The sequence below is a fragment of the Gallus gallus genome, chromosome 2 (assembly GCF_016699485.2).
Source record: "Gallus gallus isolate bGalGal1 chromosome 2, bGalGal1.mat.broiler.GRCg7b, whole genome shotgun sequence".
Classification (NCBI taxonomy): domain Eukaryota; kingdom Metazoa; phylum Chordata; class Aves; order Galliformes; family Phasianidae; genus Gallus; species Gallus gallus.
In genome coordinates this window covers 20,520,505-20,538,874 of record NC_052533.1, presented here as the reverse complement: position 1 = coordinate 20,538,874, position 18,370 = coordinate 20,520,505, and the positions used below count along the sequence as shown (strand labels likewise).

The following is an 18,370-nucleotide window of genomic DNA, read 5'->3' as shown; positions in this document are numbered from 1 at the left end:
TGTCGTGCTACTTGTTTAATGCTGTACTTTCAGAGTCTTATTCTTAACATATTTTATTTTCAACCTTAGTTAGAAAACAATCATTTCCAGTAATATCTTATTACTCTAGGAGCATCGTTACTGGACCTGATGTTTTTAACAGCTGGCTTTCAGGACATCAACACTATGTGTCTGATTTGATAATTGCCACCATGTGAGGTTGGAGTAAATATAGCACATTAGGAGCTTTATTATAAATTGTAAGTTATAAGCAGGTGCGTCTGTTAGCATCATGTGGAGAAGCCCTGTTGGGCATAACAGCACAGGTCTGGACTAGTCAGCCAGTATAAGCTGCTTTAAATTGTGCACCTTCCAAACATAGGTGTGCCGCATCTTACTTCATATTAATTGCGACACAGACGTGCTATGAAAGAACCTTAGCGGCTGTTGGCATTTTGACTTTTGCTATCTGGAAGTTTGCAGAGCCCATGATCAGCATTCACTGCCGAGTCCTTGCCTTCCCCATGCCTGTTCCCATGGAAACGGCTGCAGCTGGGAGAGGAGGGAGGGGGAAGGCTTTCTTGTTATCATTTGCGTGAGGTCTTTTGTCCTCATTGAGGGTTCCCAGGACAGCAGGAAATCAGCAGTGAATGTGGCTGCAGACCACATCTGGGGAAGCCCAGCTGACTGGCTGGGCCAGCAGGTGCGCTTTTCAACCAACACCACACGTTTCGCAGTCTCCTAGAGAAATATGGAAAAATGGAGAGTAATCATAGAGACAGAATCATAAAAAAGCTTGGGTTGGAAGGGACCCTAAAGTCCATCCAGTCCCACCGCCCTGCCATGGGCAGGGCTGCCCCCCACTAGATCAGGCTGCCCAGGGCCCATCCAACCTGGCCTTGAGCACCTCCAGGGTTGGGGCACCCACTGCTCTCTGGGCAGCAGTGCCAGCAATAATGTGAAAACTACAGAGTAATCCAGCTGATGGATCTTAAGTCAAGGATCACAACACACTGTGGCACTCTGGTCTGTTAGTTCTGGCCAAGCTTTGGAATATCCTTACTTTATTACTATTGCTGTTATTTTTGTTAGAGCGACACTAAAAAGAAGAAAAAGGATGGCAATATTCCCAGTGCTACAAATGCACTTACAAAACACACTGGGATTTTTAGGTTGCTGATAGCATCTTCAGAAGCGCAACTTGGGAGATGACACAAAAGCATCACATGTAACCAGTGTGCTCATGTTTCCAGCTTGTTGAAATTATAACTGGCCCACTAAACAAAGGTAGGGTTTTGTTTAAATCAGGCCATGATGTTCACATCTTCAGCTCCTTACAAAACTCCCCAGCAGTGTGTGTGAGTGCTGTAAATCTGAACATATTTTTCCTAAATGGATGGCTTTTCTTGGTTGGTTTGTAAAGGCTTTTTTCCAGTTAGGTTGTGGACTGCCAGTAGTAAAATTGCTACAACTTCCATGCTGTCATTGGTGTGCTAACCTATGCTGCTTAAATTGCTGGGATCAATGTGGACACCCTTCCTACACCGCTTGATGTCACACCCAGATGTTCCAGTCTCTTTTGGGGATGTTCTGTGCTTCAGTCCCTGCCTTTCTTCCTGGGCACAGACTCCTCCCCTTCAGAAAAGACATAAAGCAAGCAACTCTTCCACCTGGATCATATTCCTTCTTCACCTGCACGACTGACTTCACCTCGCATCTGCTGATACATAAAGTTTGATTCTTTCTTCTCGTTACGCAGCACTGATTCAGCCCTCGGGCTGTCATTTCTTGGCACTTGCACTGGTGATTTTTCAGGTACTTTGCTTCTAAAGTAAGTTGGACAATAACGGGATAAACCTGTATGAGTAGAAAGCTCAAAGGATTCTCAGTGACTGGTAATGTATCATGAAATAGTTTAAGGACTTGGTTAAATGTGCTTCTTTCTCATGCCTGCAATTTTTCTGTCACCTTTAGAATTGGTTTGAAAAGAGATTTTTCTATTCTTTGTCTGTCAAGTTAAAGGCTTCCAAAATGTTTGTTTCTGTCTTTGTGAGACAGAAGTGACCATGTAAACGGGACTGGTGGTACTGATGCTGAGTGAATCTACCTGAGCAATTATGGCTTCTGCTGTGCTGGTTCTTCCATACCTCACTGACTTTGAAACACATCTTTTGCCAGTTGACTTTTGATCCAAGTTTGCTCGGCAGCTTTCCTTAAGAGTTTCTTTGAAATGATTCTTAACAAATGTTGATGTTGATATTTAACATGCCCTCAAATCAAGAGAATTTTAGCTACAGCAACATCACAATAGATTTTCTTCTTTCTCGTTTGCATTAAAATTGGTGAGAATTGCTGCCTACTCTGATCTGGTTGCACTTCCCATACTTTTGTGAGCAGGTAAAAAAAGACTACATATAAGCATGTAGGTTTATTTTATGAACAGTCATCTGCTCTTGCATATACAGAGCTGTATTCATAGTGGGAAATAATGCCTGTGATGACTTTAAGCATCTTGGAAATGTTGCTCTTTTTTTGCTGCTTATATTTATCTACTATTAGTTTTACAGCCTTTTTAACAGGAACCTGTGAGTTTATTCTTATGGTTGCAGATTTTTCATAAATTCTGTTTCACAGTCACTTCTAAGGAATTTTTCTGTGCCTGGTATTTCTGTTTGACGGAACGGAGCCTGGTATGCAATAAGCAGTGGGATGTCACCTCAGTGTTCATGTCCACCAATCTAATCTGCAATAATGGAAAGGAAAGTCAAGAAAGAAAGAATGGTTGAGAGTAACTCTTCTGATAGAAAAGACAGTATCTGATGCTTAAGAACAACGCAGCTGGCATCTTTGATCCTATTTCTCCTCTCAGTGAAAAGAACAGAGTAGTTACAGATCTTGCTTCAGTATTACTTCTATTTGTCAGTAACCAAAAGTACTAAAGCTGCTGTGCTAAAGCTGAGCGTGGTTCTGGTAACTCCAGCATCTCAGAAAGGGTACAACAAAATTAGAAAACAGAAAAGGGCAATGATCGTGGTCATGAATGCGGAAGCACTGCCATATGAAGAACATTGAAGCAAGCCAGGCTTTTTCATTCTGGAAGCTGCGTGGGGGTTGAGAGAATGTGACAGAAGATCTCAGAAATGCTTAGCGGCAGATTCGGAGTGATTCCCATTCGCATTCCTTACACGGCTACTCTGAGGGCACCAGAAGAAGTTGTAGGAGTCAGATTGAGAATGGAAATCATTCTTCACGCAACAGACAGTGGTGCAACTCATTGCAAGAGGATGTTGTGGATGCTGACTGTGTGAATGTGAGGGGAGACTGGATAAATACATGAATGAGAAATTCATAGATGTTTTCTGTACATAAAGGAACCGCATCCAGCTGCTCCCTGGAGATCCATTTTTACTGCTTGTGTAGACAGAATACTGAACTATGTGATCACTGTGTTTTCTATGTCTTCAGATGGGCCTTATATTTTGGGATGTCTTCTAAAAGCCTGTGTTTTTGAAGAGCCATCTCGAAACCCCAGATCAATTTCTTTTGCTGCTTGCGATACTCCTTGTGGCCAATCACTCAAGAAGAAAATACTGCCAAAGGTGTTGCCCAATGCTATTCCATCACCTCTATAAAAGCATTCTATAAAACTGGTTCTATAAAACTGGTTTTCATTGTTGCGTGAAGATTATGTCATATCTAACTGACTGTTATTACAGCACAAGCAGCTCTGATGATAGAAAATGTTAGCCCACTGTTATAAGTTAAACTTAATGCAGTTTGATTTTCCTTTATCTGAAGGGATTTGCTTTAGAATAATGGGGTGTTTTCATGTTGGTTACTTTTATTTTTTTGCCAGGCATGGAGAAGGCGATTGTTCGTCCATTTAAAAGGCCAAACGCTCTCTGTAGGCTGATTTGCTTTCCCTGGGCTGGAGGTGGAACTTCTCACTTTGCTCAATGGGGCAAACTCTTCAGCAGCTCAATTGAAGGTTTGTCATTTGGGTAGTTAAAGCAGAAGTTAAGAAAGCTGGGCAGTCTGTATTGCAGTCACCGCGTTTTTTAATCAGAATATCACGTTCTTGAAAGCACTGCAATCTTTTTTGCCATTGACCTTATATCTAGAAAGGAATTCCACTAGGAGTTCACATTTTCATTGGGATTCTGGGTTTAGTAAGCTTCTGTACCACCTTGTACCTTATACTTGACTAAGTTAAAAAGTTACGTCCTCGGAGCTAAATTTCTGAAGACCATGTAGTATGCTTGCTGCCTCGGAAACTGCTGGTAGGGTTCAGCACCTCAGCAACACAGTGGCCTGTTGTTAACTGTGTCAAAACAAGGCATCAGTGGTGCCTTATAGAAGAACACTGAAGATCTAAGAAGTACTTTTTAACACTGGGAGGCTGCACAGAATTAATTTCATTTATCCGAAGCATTTGCATCATTCTGCACTCCTTGTTATCAAATTTGAAGTTTAAACAAGGGATTTATAACAGTGACATTACATTTAGTTAGAGCATGGAGCAATTGTCATTGCTGCCAGGCAGTATCAGTGCAAAAATTATCCAATGCTGAACTATTTGAAGAGGAACCAAGGCCTCATCCCAGCCCTTCCACAAAGAAAAGAAGTATTTAGCATTAATGGAGGGCATTGCCAGTGCAGTTGCACCGGTCCTCAAATTGCTTGCATGCTTCCTGCAACTTGTTACCTAAGTTACATCTACCTTTCCTAGAAATTGAAAGAAGTAAACACTTAAAAAGGCTTTTGTTCAGAAGGAAATGCTTCCAACAAAGTTACTAAGGAAAAGGCCTAGGAACAACTGCAGACCCCGATGGATAAAGGGAGATAGCAGCATGCTCTTTCAAATGCTTTAGTGGTGGATTTTTGATTGTTATTGGTACTAATACCAATAGAATTGCTTTAAAACCTCAGCTGAGATCATGACCTTGTTATCATTTTACGTGAATTTCTGACTCAAGGCATTTATAGATTATTCCAGTGGGAGAGGCAACATTTGTGAGTAAAGGAAGGGATGGAGACTTGATCTGTCTTTAATGACAGGATTAAATGATAACAGTAGGAATAGCAAACACAGTGTACCAACCATAAAAGGATTAATTTCCATAATCTGTGTATTTTCAGAACTGATGAGAAAAGTGCACGAAAATGATTTTACTGTTTGCACTTGAAATGACCACAACTCTTCCATCCCTTCTTCCATCTCTTCTGTAGTGTCTGTTGTAAGGCTTCCTGGAAGAGAAAGTCGTGCTAAGGAGCCTTTTGCCAAAGACATGACGGCTGTCATTAATGAAATTACCAGTGCTTTGCTGGAAGATCTGCAAGAAAAACCATTCGCGTTCTTTGGTCACAGGTGACGTTATACACATTTTCAGATACTGTGGTGAAGGAACACTTCAGCTTTGTGTAGTTATTTGACTCTCTTGGCAAAAAACACTGGCAAATACATTTCTGCAGAGGTTTTGTCAAACCATTCTAAAAGATGCTGCTGATCCCAAAGACTCTAGGTATTTATTTTAAATTACTTCCAAATGACTTCAGGTACATCTTCTGAAAATGGCAGTGCTGTGATTTATTTGTTTTTACACTAATAAATTACAATTGTTTAGTGTTAATATTTGTGTCAACATTTACTCCTTAATGAATGCATGAGGTGAACCAATCATTAAACGAACACGTTCTGAAGATCGCTTAGTTTCAATTATTCAACATAACTCTCTTTACTGCAAATCTGGGAGGCTACTACAGTAAATGTAGGCAACCAAGGCCTGATTGGTAAAAATAGCCTGTACTGAAATGCATCTCGTGTGAATTAGTTAATTTCACTATGTCATAATTACAGAAACATAAAATTCACTATATTTACAATGTCTGTTAGCACTTATGTTAGCACTAATGTTCAAATTATGTTAACGTTTTCCAGATTTTACTTACACTTCGATTACTTTAATTTCTCTTTTTGCTACAGTTGTGGAGCTTACATTAGCTATGCAGTTGCGGTACACTTGAAAGAAAAGCATGGACTAGAGCCGATCCATCTTTTTTTATCAGGGGTGTATGCCCCACATGTAAGTTACAAAATCATTAGCAGTGCAAAAGAGAACGGTATATTAGCTAGCACGAGTAAAACACTTGTGATATCCTTTTTCAGCATTGTACATGCCAAGAGCTTTAAAACAAAGCAAGCTGCAGGCCATGAGCAGAAAAATGTTCTGATTTCTTTGAGGATGTTAATTCTGAGGTGGATAGAGAATTTCAGCGGAATATTTACCACGGCTAACCTTAGCCTGAAGAGAACAATCTCCTTGATCTCCTTGATCTTCTCAATAATAATTTGCTATGGCCTTTGGCTTCATAGTATAAAAAAAAAAAAAAGCAACAAAAACAAAACGTAAAGTTACGCTCCTTCGTAACATGACATAACTGTCTTACCTGAGTCCTTTATCAGCCTCCCACATCAGCCCTCAGTGCATTTGCCCAGTTATTTTTTCCCCTTTTAATCCTTTTTTACTTTTGTAATTTGCTCTCAGTTCCCTCTGCTTCTGATTTTCTGGTTGTTCTGCTGCTTCTCCTAGTCTTTCTCAGTAAAGCAACAGCAACTGGGCTTCTTCCCAGCCCTCCTGTGTTCAGCTGCCATTTGCTGTTTCCATTCTTCGCTTTCTGGGACTGCGATAAAGCGTGCTTGAGCACGAGCTAGTGCTTCATGGAAGTAACTAGGAGTCCTGAAAATTTCCATAACCTCTAGGTCACTCCAGCGGTACCTCAGTGGGCACTGTGCCCACTAGTTAGGCTTTTCTTCACTGTTTTATTCCTTTTATTTCAATATCAAGAGTCAAAATCAAATTCAATGTTACATGTCTGGAATTCTCAGTATTTTTCTCACTTACTTACCATCAGTTAGCAAACAGTGTCTTCTAACCCCCTCCAAGAAGTATTCTCTGCAAATGCTAAGCTGATCAGCCATTGTGTACTGGTGATAGAGTGTCTTCCTACTTTTTTACTAGAGCAATTCTTAGTGAAAATAGTATTTAAAGTGGTGCATACTATGGTGTAATTATTTAATACTGTGTGTATTATACACAACACCTGATCTTTTGTCTGGTGCTCACAGTCTGAAGCATTTCTTCTGATGGGAAGAATAAACGAAGTAAAAGATGAAGACATTCTTGAACATGTCCAATTCTTAGGAGGAACTCCTTCTGAGTTTCTGAAAAATGAGGACATCAAGAAACACTTGATACTTACTATAAGAGAAGACGTTAGCATCCTTAAGACATACTCGTAAGTTTTACAATTTTGTATGACATTTGTATTTTAAAGCTTCAATTCTGCCTGATCCTTTCAGGTAGCTTTTTTTTTTTTTAATTATTCCTCTGCAATTTGCTCTGGCTTCTGCTATTAAAAAATATGAAACAGTAAATACAGTTTTCTCCTTAGTGTGCCTTCATGTCTACTGTTTCTGCCATAAATGAAAACACTGCTTATGAAACCACCACTACTATTATTGCAGTATTGAATATGTCATGGTAGAACTTGAAGCTAGCCATGCTTCGAGATCATGTTGTTCAGCCTCCTGATCCAAAGACCACTAACCTAACCAGAGAATCCCTTTCTGCTAGGAACAGAGAGGTAACTTCCATCCCACATACTACCCTACAGCTAGCTTACCTAGTTGTGAGTGGTTAAAGTTTCTCAGCCTGGCAAAGAGAAGGACCCATTTTGGCCCTAGGAACCTGACATTGATAAGGCCCTGGAATATTAGAACTTTAATATAAGCAGAAAGCATACATTTTATTGCCAGGGAGAATTTTCATTGCAGGCTAGAGCTCTTTTTTCTTAACTGTTGAGTCATTTTTTTCTTTAAAACTTGAGACATAAGTGCAGTAGTGTAAGGACTCAAGAATCTTACAAACACAGTAGTTCCATTTCCTGATATTCTGCACAATTTAACCCATAAAGTTTATGTTGTTTTTGAGTAGAAAAAAAAATAGCTATTCTGTATCTAGAGACAAAACCCAAATGCAGGTATCTTAGAACAGGGAAAGTTACGGTAATAAAACTTTTACTATGTTCACAGTTTTGAGAAGGCAGAAAGGAAAACCATCTTCTCTTGTGATGTCACCTGCTTTGATGGGTCTGAAGAAACAGTGCATGATGCTGAAGGTACTTTGCTTAAATGTTTTTCCTTTTCTGGTTAGGTATTTCCCTGCTGTAGCAAATCATTTCATGAACGGAGTTCTCTGGGGTCTTTTATCACCTTCTTAAATAAAAGAGAGATACAACGAAATGCAGAGAAAGCAGTTGATGAGGGATTTAAAACAATTACTAAATAACAGTAATTTTGAGGTAGTCTGGTCATCACATAAGATGACCAGAATAGCTGACATTTCTCTGACACTTCAATTATCTTTTTCAGCCTGGCTCAATATAACCAGAGGAGACACTTCCATTTACAGTCTTCCCGGAGGTCACTTTTATCTGCTGGAACCCTCTAATGAAATTTTCTTGATAAAACACATAACCAAGTGTATAGAAAATGCTGCTCTATGAGTATTTCCCTCTATCTTAATAGCAGGTGTAAGATTAGTCTACAGCACTTAATAATTAAGTCATTCTTTCTGCTGAATTGCATTGTTATGCCTAAAAGGTACCCTGTTCCTCCAGAAGATCTTCAATGTAATTCTTTAAAAGGGTTTAAAGAGTTGTTCTGATTTTTGAAAATAAACTCTAGCTCTGTCTTAAAAATAAAGCACTTTTCCTCTTTTCTCTCTCTTCTTATTCAGCACGTGCATAAACCCTTCACTTTCTTCAACATCAGCTGCAAAAAGTGACAGCTAATATAAGTTATTTTACCTTAAGAGCTTCTCTGGTTGTACCGTAAAAAAGCTAAATATGATTTTATACCAAAAAAAAAAAAAAAAATCCACAACTCTTACAGAAGCATTTATTTCATAGGCTCAGATTTAATTAGAGTAAGATACAGTCTAAAAATGTAGTATGCATGTGAACACCTTTGGCAGTGTGGTGGCTCACACATGAACTATCTTACTGTTATATTACACAATAACCAGTTAGTACTGTGTCTTCCTCTGCAGAGTTAGTTCATTAACCACTGAGAAGACTCAGAGTGTGATGTCCGAGTATTCTAAATCCCATATTTTTCTATCATTGCTTTTGCTTTAGAAATATAGGCATTCATGGCATCCTCCTTCGATATACCTGCAAAGAAAAGTAGGAGTCATTATCTTTCCTTATTTGTCATCCTATTGAAGTTATTACATGAGGTAAATTTAATTGCTGTAACACCTCTTTTCAGGTTCCATGCCTCCCATTTGGCTTTGCCTTTCACATCTAACACTCCAGGACATTCTGCCAAAATAAATGCATACCTTCATTAATTATCATACAGATTTATAAAACTTCTCCTTGTTTTCGAGATATGGGGTAAATTGGATGTATATATGGGAACAGAAATACCAATATTAATATCTCCAACAGTAGCTTGTTTGTAGAATCCATAGAGTTCCTTCAGTTCTTCATCAGTTGGTCTTGTTTTCAATTTTTTTACATCTTTTGCAGCCCCATCGAAGTCAGCCTAATGGAAGAAGGATACATAAAGTAGTAGTTTGCCTCCGAAGGAGTATGCTTAAAACATTTATTATAGCAACCACAGTAGTTCGTTAGATGGTTTCTATTACTCGTATGTTTGTTTAGTGGTAAGTCTAGGATTTTCCCATGAACAATGTTTGATAAAACCCTTAATAAACCGATGGCAGCTCAGGCGTTCAAGGCCTAAGATTTTGGTTAGCCCTGCAGAGGTCAGGCAGGGGGACTCGTTGGTCTTGTAGGTCCCTTCCAAGTGAACCACTCCATTCTAAAACAAGTATTTCATTCTTAATCCCAACACCAGTGGATGTGACATACCTGACCGAGGATCAGCGACTCACACCACCACCACCTCTTTGTATTACCCATACACATACAAACAACAGCAGCACTCACGCTCGGTCACCAGCAAGAGGAAGAACTGGCATCAATATCAGTACTCAATCGATTCGCCACAACTGACTGACGATTACGTAAGTTTTATCTTCATCTTTACACTGTGGCCACTGCTGTGTGTAAGGCCCTGCCAGGGCAGAGATAGAAGGACTATTCAAGCAGTGGAAACCTCCCATATGCAGAGTTGCTTTCTGAACTACCGTTACAAGAAAGAATGAGCTAGAAGCATTAGACTTGCACAGACAAAAGATAAATAAAGAACAGAACAACAACAACAAAAAAACAAACCCAACCCACAATAAGGAAGCCATTATTAGCTTCCGATTTTTCTATTCTGTTTGGATCTATACAGAATATCACAAGGCAGCGCTTGAAAAACATGCAGCGCACATCTTCGGCAGCAATATGTGCATGGAAATGAAATTTCAATGTCAAACATTCTTTTCTTCATCTCCTTCAATCCAATCATTGTGCATGGATTTTGCTTAGGATTTGCTTGCTTACACAACGCGCTTAGGAGCAGCCTGTAAAATATTATATCCTTTAATCATGAGCTGATGGAATTTCCCTCTCACTCCTCAAATCAAAAGCAGAAGTACATCCATAGTTTATATATACATCTGCAGACGTAGATTTACACATGTGCATTAAAGATAAACGCAGAACTTATCAGACTGTTATCACATACAGCGATAATGCACGCAAAGAAAGAAGCCGGAATGAACTCTCCATCCTCAGCAGATTTGAGCAGTCTGCAGAACTCAGAGATGTTTCAGAGCCTTCCTGCTGAAAACGCTGCTCTGCTCCCGCTGCCCTCGTTCCGTTCACACAGACCGAGTCAGTGATCGTAAGGGATGCGGATGGCAGCTGTTTACCAAAGCGGTAATGGGTAGAAAGCATCTATAAGGTCTTTCTAACGGCGACGCACGGCTCAGTTCTTAAATATCGGGGCTGACGCGTTTATTTTCTAGTAGGAATTCAAGGCAGAATACAGCAAACGACCGCCGATGAAACAAAAGCTGCCGTTCCGCTCGGGACTTGGCAGCCCCGGCCCACGGAAGGAGCGGGGTCAGCAGAACAACGAACCCTCTGTGCCGCCCCGCCGACCCGCAGCCCAAAGCGCTGAGCTGCGGCCAACGCGCCCCGCGTCGGGGCCTCTCACACACAGACCGAGCTGAGGCAGGCATGGCAACGGAGGCAGGATAAAGGGCTGGGGGATCTTAAAGCGAAAGGAAGAACGGAAAACCCAATAGAGAATAACAGCCAAACCCGTCCGGGCGCGGCGGGCGCTCACACGCGCCGCAAAGGCGGAGCGCTGGAAGGTAACGAAGGTAACTTCTTCAGGAGCCGCTGACGCGCGGACAGAGGAAGGCAGCTTTCCTACCGAAACGCCACTCACAGCGTAGCACTCCAAAGATGCGCACACCCTAAAAACTCCCTTACAAACTGCACGCTTCGTACCGGAGCTCAGCGCTTCCCCGTCCCGTGCGGCTCCCAGCAATAAACACGTCCTAACAGCGAGCGCGGTCACACCTGGCGCACCCGAGCAGCGCATCTCCTCCCGCCGCCGTCACAGCCTTCCGAGCCTAAAGCCCTGCCCCGTGCCGCCAGGTCCCCGCCCGTCCCACTCACCTGCAGGGCCATGGCGCGGCGGGCACTCGCGGTCCGGTCCTCGCTCCTGCAACCGTCTGCCCCGCGAGGCCGCACGTGATGGCGAGCGGGGAACGACCTCCCCTCGGGGCCCCGCTGCCGTCACGGGGCGGTGAGGCGCCGCCGCTGCTGCCCGGAGCTGCGGTGCCTCGGCCCAGGAGGCGCTCGGGGCCGGGTTGGATGGGCCCTGGGCCAGCCGAGCTGGTGGGCGGCAGCCCTGCCGTGGGGCTGGGTGGGCTATGAGGTCTCCTCCAACCGAAAGCATTCTGCAGCCGCCGCCGCGAGCCGTCGGCGTCACGGCGGTGTTACGGCGCGAGAGCCGCGCGCAGCGCTTCGCGGAGATGCAGCGAAGTCGCCGTGAAACTCCAATTGGCAATTCACCGTCAATTCATTACCTCGCGTATGGCAAGGCACGCCTGTTTATTACCCGCTAAAAGTACCCTGCAAAAAATTTACGGCATTACGGCATCATTAGAATTAAGAAATGCTGGCTACGAATCCCGAAGGGGCAGCGCCCCACGAGCATCTCCGTAACACCGCGGCTGCCCCCACACGGCGGCCCCGGAGCACGGCGGCGGATGTGGCGGGCGTGCGCGGCGGGGCGGGGCGGGGCGGGCCGCGCTCGGCGCCGGGCGGATTGGTGCTGCTGGCGTGCTCGGGCCGGTGTAGGCCGTAGGGGAGCGCTGAGGCCGAGTGGGACCGCGGCGTGGCGACCGCGCTGAGCGGAGTGCGAGTGCGTTTAACCCCCCCGTCCGCCCGGCGCGTTTTAAGGGCGTTGCGGTGGCGCCGCGCCTTGACTGCGTTCTGTTTGTCCTCGTCAGGAGCTGGCGGGAGGCTCTCACGAAGCGCTTGGAAACGGGAGTTTTCGAATGGAGGTAAATGTTGGAAGTATTCGCGTTTCTCATCTCCTCTGCTGGCAGCGGTGGGTCCTGAAGCTGATACGCCTGGAAGAAGTCGGTTTTTGCTTTTTTTTTTGCCTCGTCAGTTTAGTAATTGGTGTGCTTCCACGCTTGTTTTCCTCAGTAGCCTCCATTTTGAAAAGACAAACGCAGGCTCCTTCACCGTGTTCTGTCTCACACACGAGCTTACTGCAGCCCGTGCTCGATACCTGCTGCAGAAGGTCAAGAGAGCATCTCACGCTGAAAATCTTATGTTATAATGTGACTTCACTGTCGTAATCTTCTCATAACACTGCTACGTGTAAGATGCCTGTGTGAGATCTCTGGTAGCAGCTTCTCAGGTCGCAGTGCGCTGAGGATCTCTGCTCCATGCGCTCGCCCTGCCTGGGCTCACAGGGGATGGATGGGGTTCAGCTGAAGGAAGATCCCTCCAGACAGACGTTGCTTTATGGCAGTGCATCTGGTGGGGGGAGTTTCAACAAAGACGTTTTCTTTTTTAAAGCCAAGGTTGCCTACTGTCAGTATGCGGGGAATTGATACAACCAGTAAAGTGGTTTCTTATAAATATCTAAAGGTTGCCACTAAACTAATGTACATAATATTTCTACTTGTGGAAGGAGGGAATCCAAGAACCATGTCTGTTTCTCCATGAGTTCTCTTGTTGTGTTCTGTTGGCTGCACAGCAGTAAAGCAGTTTGGCAAGGAGATGCTGAACAGTAACCCAAGCATGAGTATGGGGACTTAGTGAGTTAGCAGGGCTGGTAATCAGAGCATGCCTTCACTTGGACTGGGTAGATCAGAACTGGAACAGTTATCCTTTCTTTGTGCCAGTTTGATTTTCATACCCCTAAAGGCATGGCCCAGTTGATGCAAGAGTAAAGGAACCCTTTTGAACTTCCGTGGCCTGCAGAGGATTGCCTTCCTTCACAGAAATGGGCTCTGCAGCCTTCTATCATACCTTCTAAATGCAGACAAACGTAAGACACAGATAAGTATGAAAAGGCCAATAAAAATTAGAAAAGAAACCCAAACTTTATCCTGAATGAATTCTGGATCTTGGAGCTTGTTTCATGGTGTGATTCTGCAGCTTTCTCACATCAGGATAGCTCTAAAATGCAGCCATGAAAACTGGCCTTTCAGAACTTGAGCTTTAGTTTGTTTTATAAAATCTGTGGAACCTCCTGCTACTTCCATTCAGTTTCAGCTTCAGAAGGGTTTCCCCATCACTGGTGTTGCCTTGCTGGAAAAAAGCAAGCAACCTGTGCCTTGCCGAAGGATCATTAAGAATTAGCATTGAGCTGGTATGAAGATGATTGCTGCCGGTATTGCTTTGAGCTGTTTCTTTTCCCTGTTCCCAAGAGGAGCCTCTAGTAGTGAAGTCCACAGCAAACTGCAGGATTTGAACGACTCTTTGCCTTTTTCTTCCCTCCACAGCTAGGTGGCGAAACAGAACAGAACCCGAAGACGCCTGTAATTCCACAGGGCACAGCATCGCTTCGTAAAGCGAAGAAAACCACTGTAAAAACATGCCTAGATAACCCCTTTGTTATTCAGTGGAAAGCCATAGATGGAGATGGCATGCGTTTCATATTGCAGACCTTAGAAGAAAAGATTAAACGTATTGGACTTAAAAAGATAGAGACTCCAAGAAAGAAAAAACGTTCCGTTACAAAAAACCAAGTGGAAAGCAAGTGTGATGGTAGCAACAGCGAGCTCCCTGCTGAAGAAGAAACAGAAGGCCATCAACAAGCGCCAGGATGGACTGACATGGGCATCAGAAGACAGCTTGCTATTGGAATTAACGAAGTTACAAAAGCACTGGAGAAAAACGAACTGCTTCTCTTGCTGGTGTGCAAGTCTGCAAAACCTGCCATGATCACATCCCATCTTATTCAGCTGAGCGCAAGCCGAGCCACGCCGGCAGGCCAGGTGCCCCGCCTCAGCGAAACGGTAGCACCGCTTCTGGGCTTAACGTCCATTTTAGCGCTAGGCTTCAAAAGGCGGTCTGATAAATTTACTGATGTAGTAGAAGCAATAATTCCAAAGATACCCGCTTTGGAAGTGCCGTGGTTTCAGTACCAAACTGGAGGATCTGCAGCATGTGCAGAGTTGTCAGAAACTGATGAAGCTGAGCAGCTTGCAGAGACGCCGGCGGAGGAGCTCTCAAGCCAGAAGCGGAAGCGTACAGAAAGCAATCAGCTCGATCTTTCACGTGTAATTTTGCAGCCTTTGAAAATCAAGAAAGTTGTTCCAAATCCAAATAAGATAAAGAAGCCACCTCGCAGAAAGAAAAAAGCTTTTTCAGCATAACTGATTTTAGTTCAGTTCTTCAGATCACAGTCATTTTTTTTTTTTTACTGCCTATGGAGTACAGCTGTAACTGGACTACTTTGTTAAGCTTTAACAGTGTAAAGCAGTTGAACTCAGGGTTAACTCACGTACGACGCATCCAGCTGAGGTTCTTTCTGCTTTAATAAAGAATACGGCTCAAACTTGTGTGTGAGCCTCCATCTGGAGATAAATATTGCATTTGCAGTTGGAGATCACAAAGTTGAAACCGTTAACGAATGTCTTGAAGTAATTTGAGGGTAACAAGCACAGCGTTAGAATTAACGTAAAGTGCTAAGCAAACTTTGTATTGTTTTTACACATGAACATGCTTCAGACAGAACTGATTCAAATTAATGTCATTACGCATAAAAAAACATCAATACCAAAATTGAAAGTTTATTTAAACAAGGTCCATGCCAGTATAACTTTTAAAGCTGGTTCAATGCTTGTTTCAAGTAAACAGCTGTAACAGCACAGGCAGACTTCCTTTCTGAGCTTTTGTCCTTCTCTCTGCCGAACAATAAGCTTGTTTTGGTCAAGAATGTATGCAGGCTCGGACTCCAACTCTACCTGGTGCCCGATACGCTGAAGGAGAAATGTTACTTTCATACACGGAACAAAATACTGCTGCATTTTTGAAAAACAAACTTCTATATGCAAACTATTAACGCACGTATCCCATGAGAAAACAGAAACTAATCTACACCCAGTCTCTAAATGGAGTCTAAAATTATCATCCAGGAAGTTCAGATATGCCATGTACCGTTGAATGTAAAGTAGCAGATGACAGCTATAGTCACTACAACAGACTAAAAATCTTTAGTTTCCTTTAATTTTACTGACGACTATGAACAGTTTCTTAATGAAACTGTTTTGTAGGAAGGAAATAAATAGTGCTGCAATTCAAACTGCAATCAAAATGGATAGCGCAGGAATTTATTTGGCACTCTGCAACTGATAGTCGATACTGTGGTACTGTAAAAGAGCTGAGTTACTTTGTTGTTCCTCCAAGATGGAATTTACGCCCTGTAGGTTTCAGGGCTCTGCTGATGTAGTCTTCCAGTGCTATCAATCAGCTAGTTAACTTAAATTCACGGTTGTGACTATGAAGGGAGGCAGTAGCAATGATTCTACAGTCACGATGCTCCCCGTAAACAAAGCAGACATTTAATGCCAGAATTTTCCCTTCCTTGCTGAGAGTGGCAAGGAGAGAGATGATTTTATTTTGCCTTGCTTCGTAGTCCTTCACAGAGATCATTTACTTTGGCTTTTTAGATGCATAAAATTGTGAAGGCATGCTAGAACCTAGCATAATTAATTCCCATGCTGGCTAATTGTAACATTTAGCTCTTAGTTTTTACAGAAAGCATGAGGATTAGGCTTTGGTAAAGAACATAAGCACAGCAATCACTTATCAAGCACCTTGCTGCCTGTCCAGGTCTACAGCTCTCCCAAAGGATTTGGATTCCCTCCACAGATGCAAAGTTACTTAACAAATTGCAGATGTTTCTGAAGACTTGTGGGAAATGTGGTAGAGTGAGCCTTTCTAATGCCTTCAAATTTACCAATTTTTGTGAAACCATCTGTTAGTATTTGCAGTTTTACCTGGTAACCATTCCTGTCAAGCCTAATGCACGTGCAGGTTCAACACCTGAAACAACACAAGAGCCTCTGTCAGAGCTGACAGCAGTGCCCACACCGATGCTCTGCTTAGGAAATGAGGGTGGGTTGCCGCAGTTTCCACTCCTGAGTAATTGCCAGGACACCTTTGAGACTCACATTCTCTTGAAGCTATGATACTTCAGCAAAGCACTTGAGGTAAGGAGCATGGCAAGCCATAAGGGTTGAGCACTTGGCAGGGACAGACCTTTTTGGATTAAACAGCTATTAAGCAACGGTTTTGTGAAGAGGCTTCTCCAGGAACTGCCCCAACTTAGGCTCAGCTGCCTAAGTTTAAGTTGCCTTTCCTCATCCTCTCTGGGCCTGCAGTTTTTCAGTCATAGCTACAGTGCCAGAAAGCTCCAGCAGGAGCACGGCTCTGCCTCCTTGCCCACAGTCAACAAGCAGCTGGAGGCAGAAGACAACAAATTTGCACCCCTCAGATTCATTGTTTTTTGGAGAAGATGGCAAAAGGGAGGAGTGGGCACACACCTTCCATCACAGGCAGGCAGCTTGAGATCAGGGCAGAAAGCCAGGCTGCCAGAAAACCTGGTTCAGTTCTGTCTTTGGCCTACGCACACTTGGTCCCACCATGGCCTAACAGCTTTTCCAAACAGTAGGATTGTGGGGATTTACCTCTTGATTTCAGGGAAGAGAGGAGTAAAGAAAAATCATCATCTACCATTTCTTTCACGTGTAAAATGAGTGCATCATCCTGCCCCATGCCATCCACCCATGGAGCAGCAGTCCACCAGGCCGCAGCCATTCCTCACCAGGGCACAGGGCCACACTGCCGGGCTGAGCGGGGCAGGGAGTGGGGAGGCCCTGCCCTTAGCACAAGGCAGGAACACCACATGCTACTATCAGCCCCCTGCACATCCTGGTGTGCTGCCCACCTTCTGGGAGTAAAGAACTTCAGTCTTTGACGAAGTTGGGATTGTATCCTTCCCCTCGCTTCAGGTATCTATACCATCAGTTACACTTTCAGGCACTTAATTCTGCTCAGGCTGCACACAGGGAGTCAAAACTCCACCTACACAGTTTCCTGTGACGGCTATTAGCAGACAGGTATTAGAAGGGCCAAAGTTGCAAAGCCTGACTCCACTGCTAGAAGTCCAAAAAAAATCCCCTTCAGAGCCCTTGCATTCACCAGGCCTGAGCTGATGAGCACACAGGGACCAGACAAACCACCATCAATCCCTTCCTTTGTGTGAAGGAAGCAAATGCTTTAAGCTGTAACAGAAAGGGAAACTATCCCTGTTTCCAGGGCAGAATCTTCTCACTGTTCAACAATAAAAAGAATCCAAACCACAAACCATTCACACAGGGGAAATGGAGGGGAGAGGGAAACCCCTACTGCTATTTGGAGGTGGCTAGGGCTAGCAATTATGAAGAACAGACAAATGTATCTTCATCTAAATTGATGTTTTCAGGTACAGAATTCAACTTTCAGCAGAACTTGCTGTCAGAATTACAGGCATGTTTAAAAGGAAAGTTCAGACATTTGCATTTCATGAGCTATTTGAGTCACATTCAAAATATGCTCACAGCACAGAGGCTTCACCACCACAGTTTGGCACTTTCAGCTAGAACAGTTTCTCACTGCAGATTTTCTCGGTGCTCACGTTACTGCAGCAGCCGGGAACGGAAAGGACTGCTATCATATCTAACTACGATGCTATGCTGGAATGCATTTAAAGTGCTTCAGAAGCCATTCTGGTTGCTGAGCATTGGAGAGGGAGTTACAACAGCTTACCCAACAACAAAGATCAGCCCTCTTACATTTCGGGAAGCAGAGTACACGGGCTTCCAAGGACTGAGGGTAGAGCTTTTCT

The 18,370-nt window shown here is 43.5% G+C and overlaps 3 protein-coding genes across 8 annotated transcripts; 2 read left to right on the top strand and 1 right to left on the bottom strand.

Annotated features, from left to right (window-relative positions):
• Window positions 1–219: 219 nt before the first annotated feature.
• On the top strand, window positions 220–9,135 carry OLAH (oleoyl-ACP hydrolase). Of its 2 annotated transcripts, XM_418634.7 has the most exons (7): window positions 227–1,794; window positions 3,836–3,967; window positions 5,209–5,347; window positions 5,963–6,062; window positions 7,106–7,275; window positions 8,072–8,157; window positions 8,411–9,135. In XM_418634.7, exons 2-7 carry the CDS (start codon window positions 3,838–3,840, stop codon window positions 8,542–8,544), a joined length of 759 nt encoding a protein of 252 aa, XP_418634.1. In that variant the 5' UTR covers window positions 227–1,794; window positions 3,836–3,837; the 3' UTR covers window positions 8,545–9,135. The 2 variants fall into 2 exon arrangements, with proteins under 2 accessions (XP_040551619.1, XP_418634.1); XM_040695685.2 differs by having other exon boundaries at window positions 220–3,967.
• ACBD7 (acyl-CoA binding domain containing 7) lies at window positions 8,925–11,699 on the bottom strand. 3 transcript variants are annotated; one of them, XM_025148399.3, is made up of 4 exons: window positions 11,530–11,699; window positions 9,472–9,589; window positions 9,301–9,363; window positions 8,925–9,213 (listed from the first exon to the last, which is right to left on the bottom strand). In XM_025148399.3, exons 1-4 carry the CDS (start codon window positions 11,638–11,640, stop codon window positions 9,140–9,142), a joined length of 366 nt encoding a protein of 121 aa, XP_025004167.1. In that variant the 5' UTR covers window positions 11,641–11,699; the 3' UTR covers window positions 8,925–9,139. The 3 variants fall into 3 exon arrangements, with proteins under 3 accessions (XP_025004167.1, XP_429769.2, XP_040551620.1); XM_429769.6 differs by having other exon boundaries at window positions 11,629–11,699; XM_040695686.2 differs by having other exon boundaries at window positions 9,919–11,565.
• A 204-nt stretch (window positions 11,700–11,903) lies between these two features.
• RPP38 (ribonuclease P/MRP subunit p38) lies at window positions 11,904–15,037 on the top strand. 3 transcript variants are annotated; one of them, XM_025147186.3, is made up of 3 exons: window positions 11,904–12,056; window positions 12,468–12,521; window positions 13,980–15,037. In XM_025147186.3, exons 1-3 carry the CDS (start codon window positions 11,988–11,990, stop codon window positions 14,853–14,855), a joined length of 999 nt encoding a protein of 332 aa, XP_025002954.3. In that variant the 5' UTR covers window positions 11,904–11,987; the 3' UTR covers window positions 14,856–15,037. The 3 variants fall into 3 exon arrangements, with proteins under 3 accessions (XP_025002954.3, XP_015136874.2, NP_001186519.2); XM_015281388.4 differs by lacking the exon at window positions 11,904–12,056 and adding an exon at window positions 12,245–12,379; NM_001199590.2 differs by lacking the exon at window positions 11,904–12,056 and having other exon boundaries at window positions 12,248–12,521; window positions 13,980–15,031.
• Window positions 15,038–18,370: the final 3,333 nt, after the last annotated feature.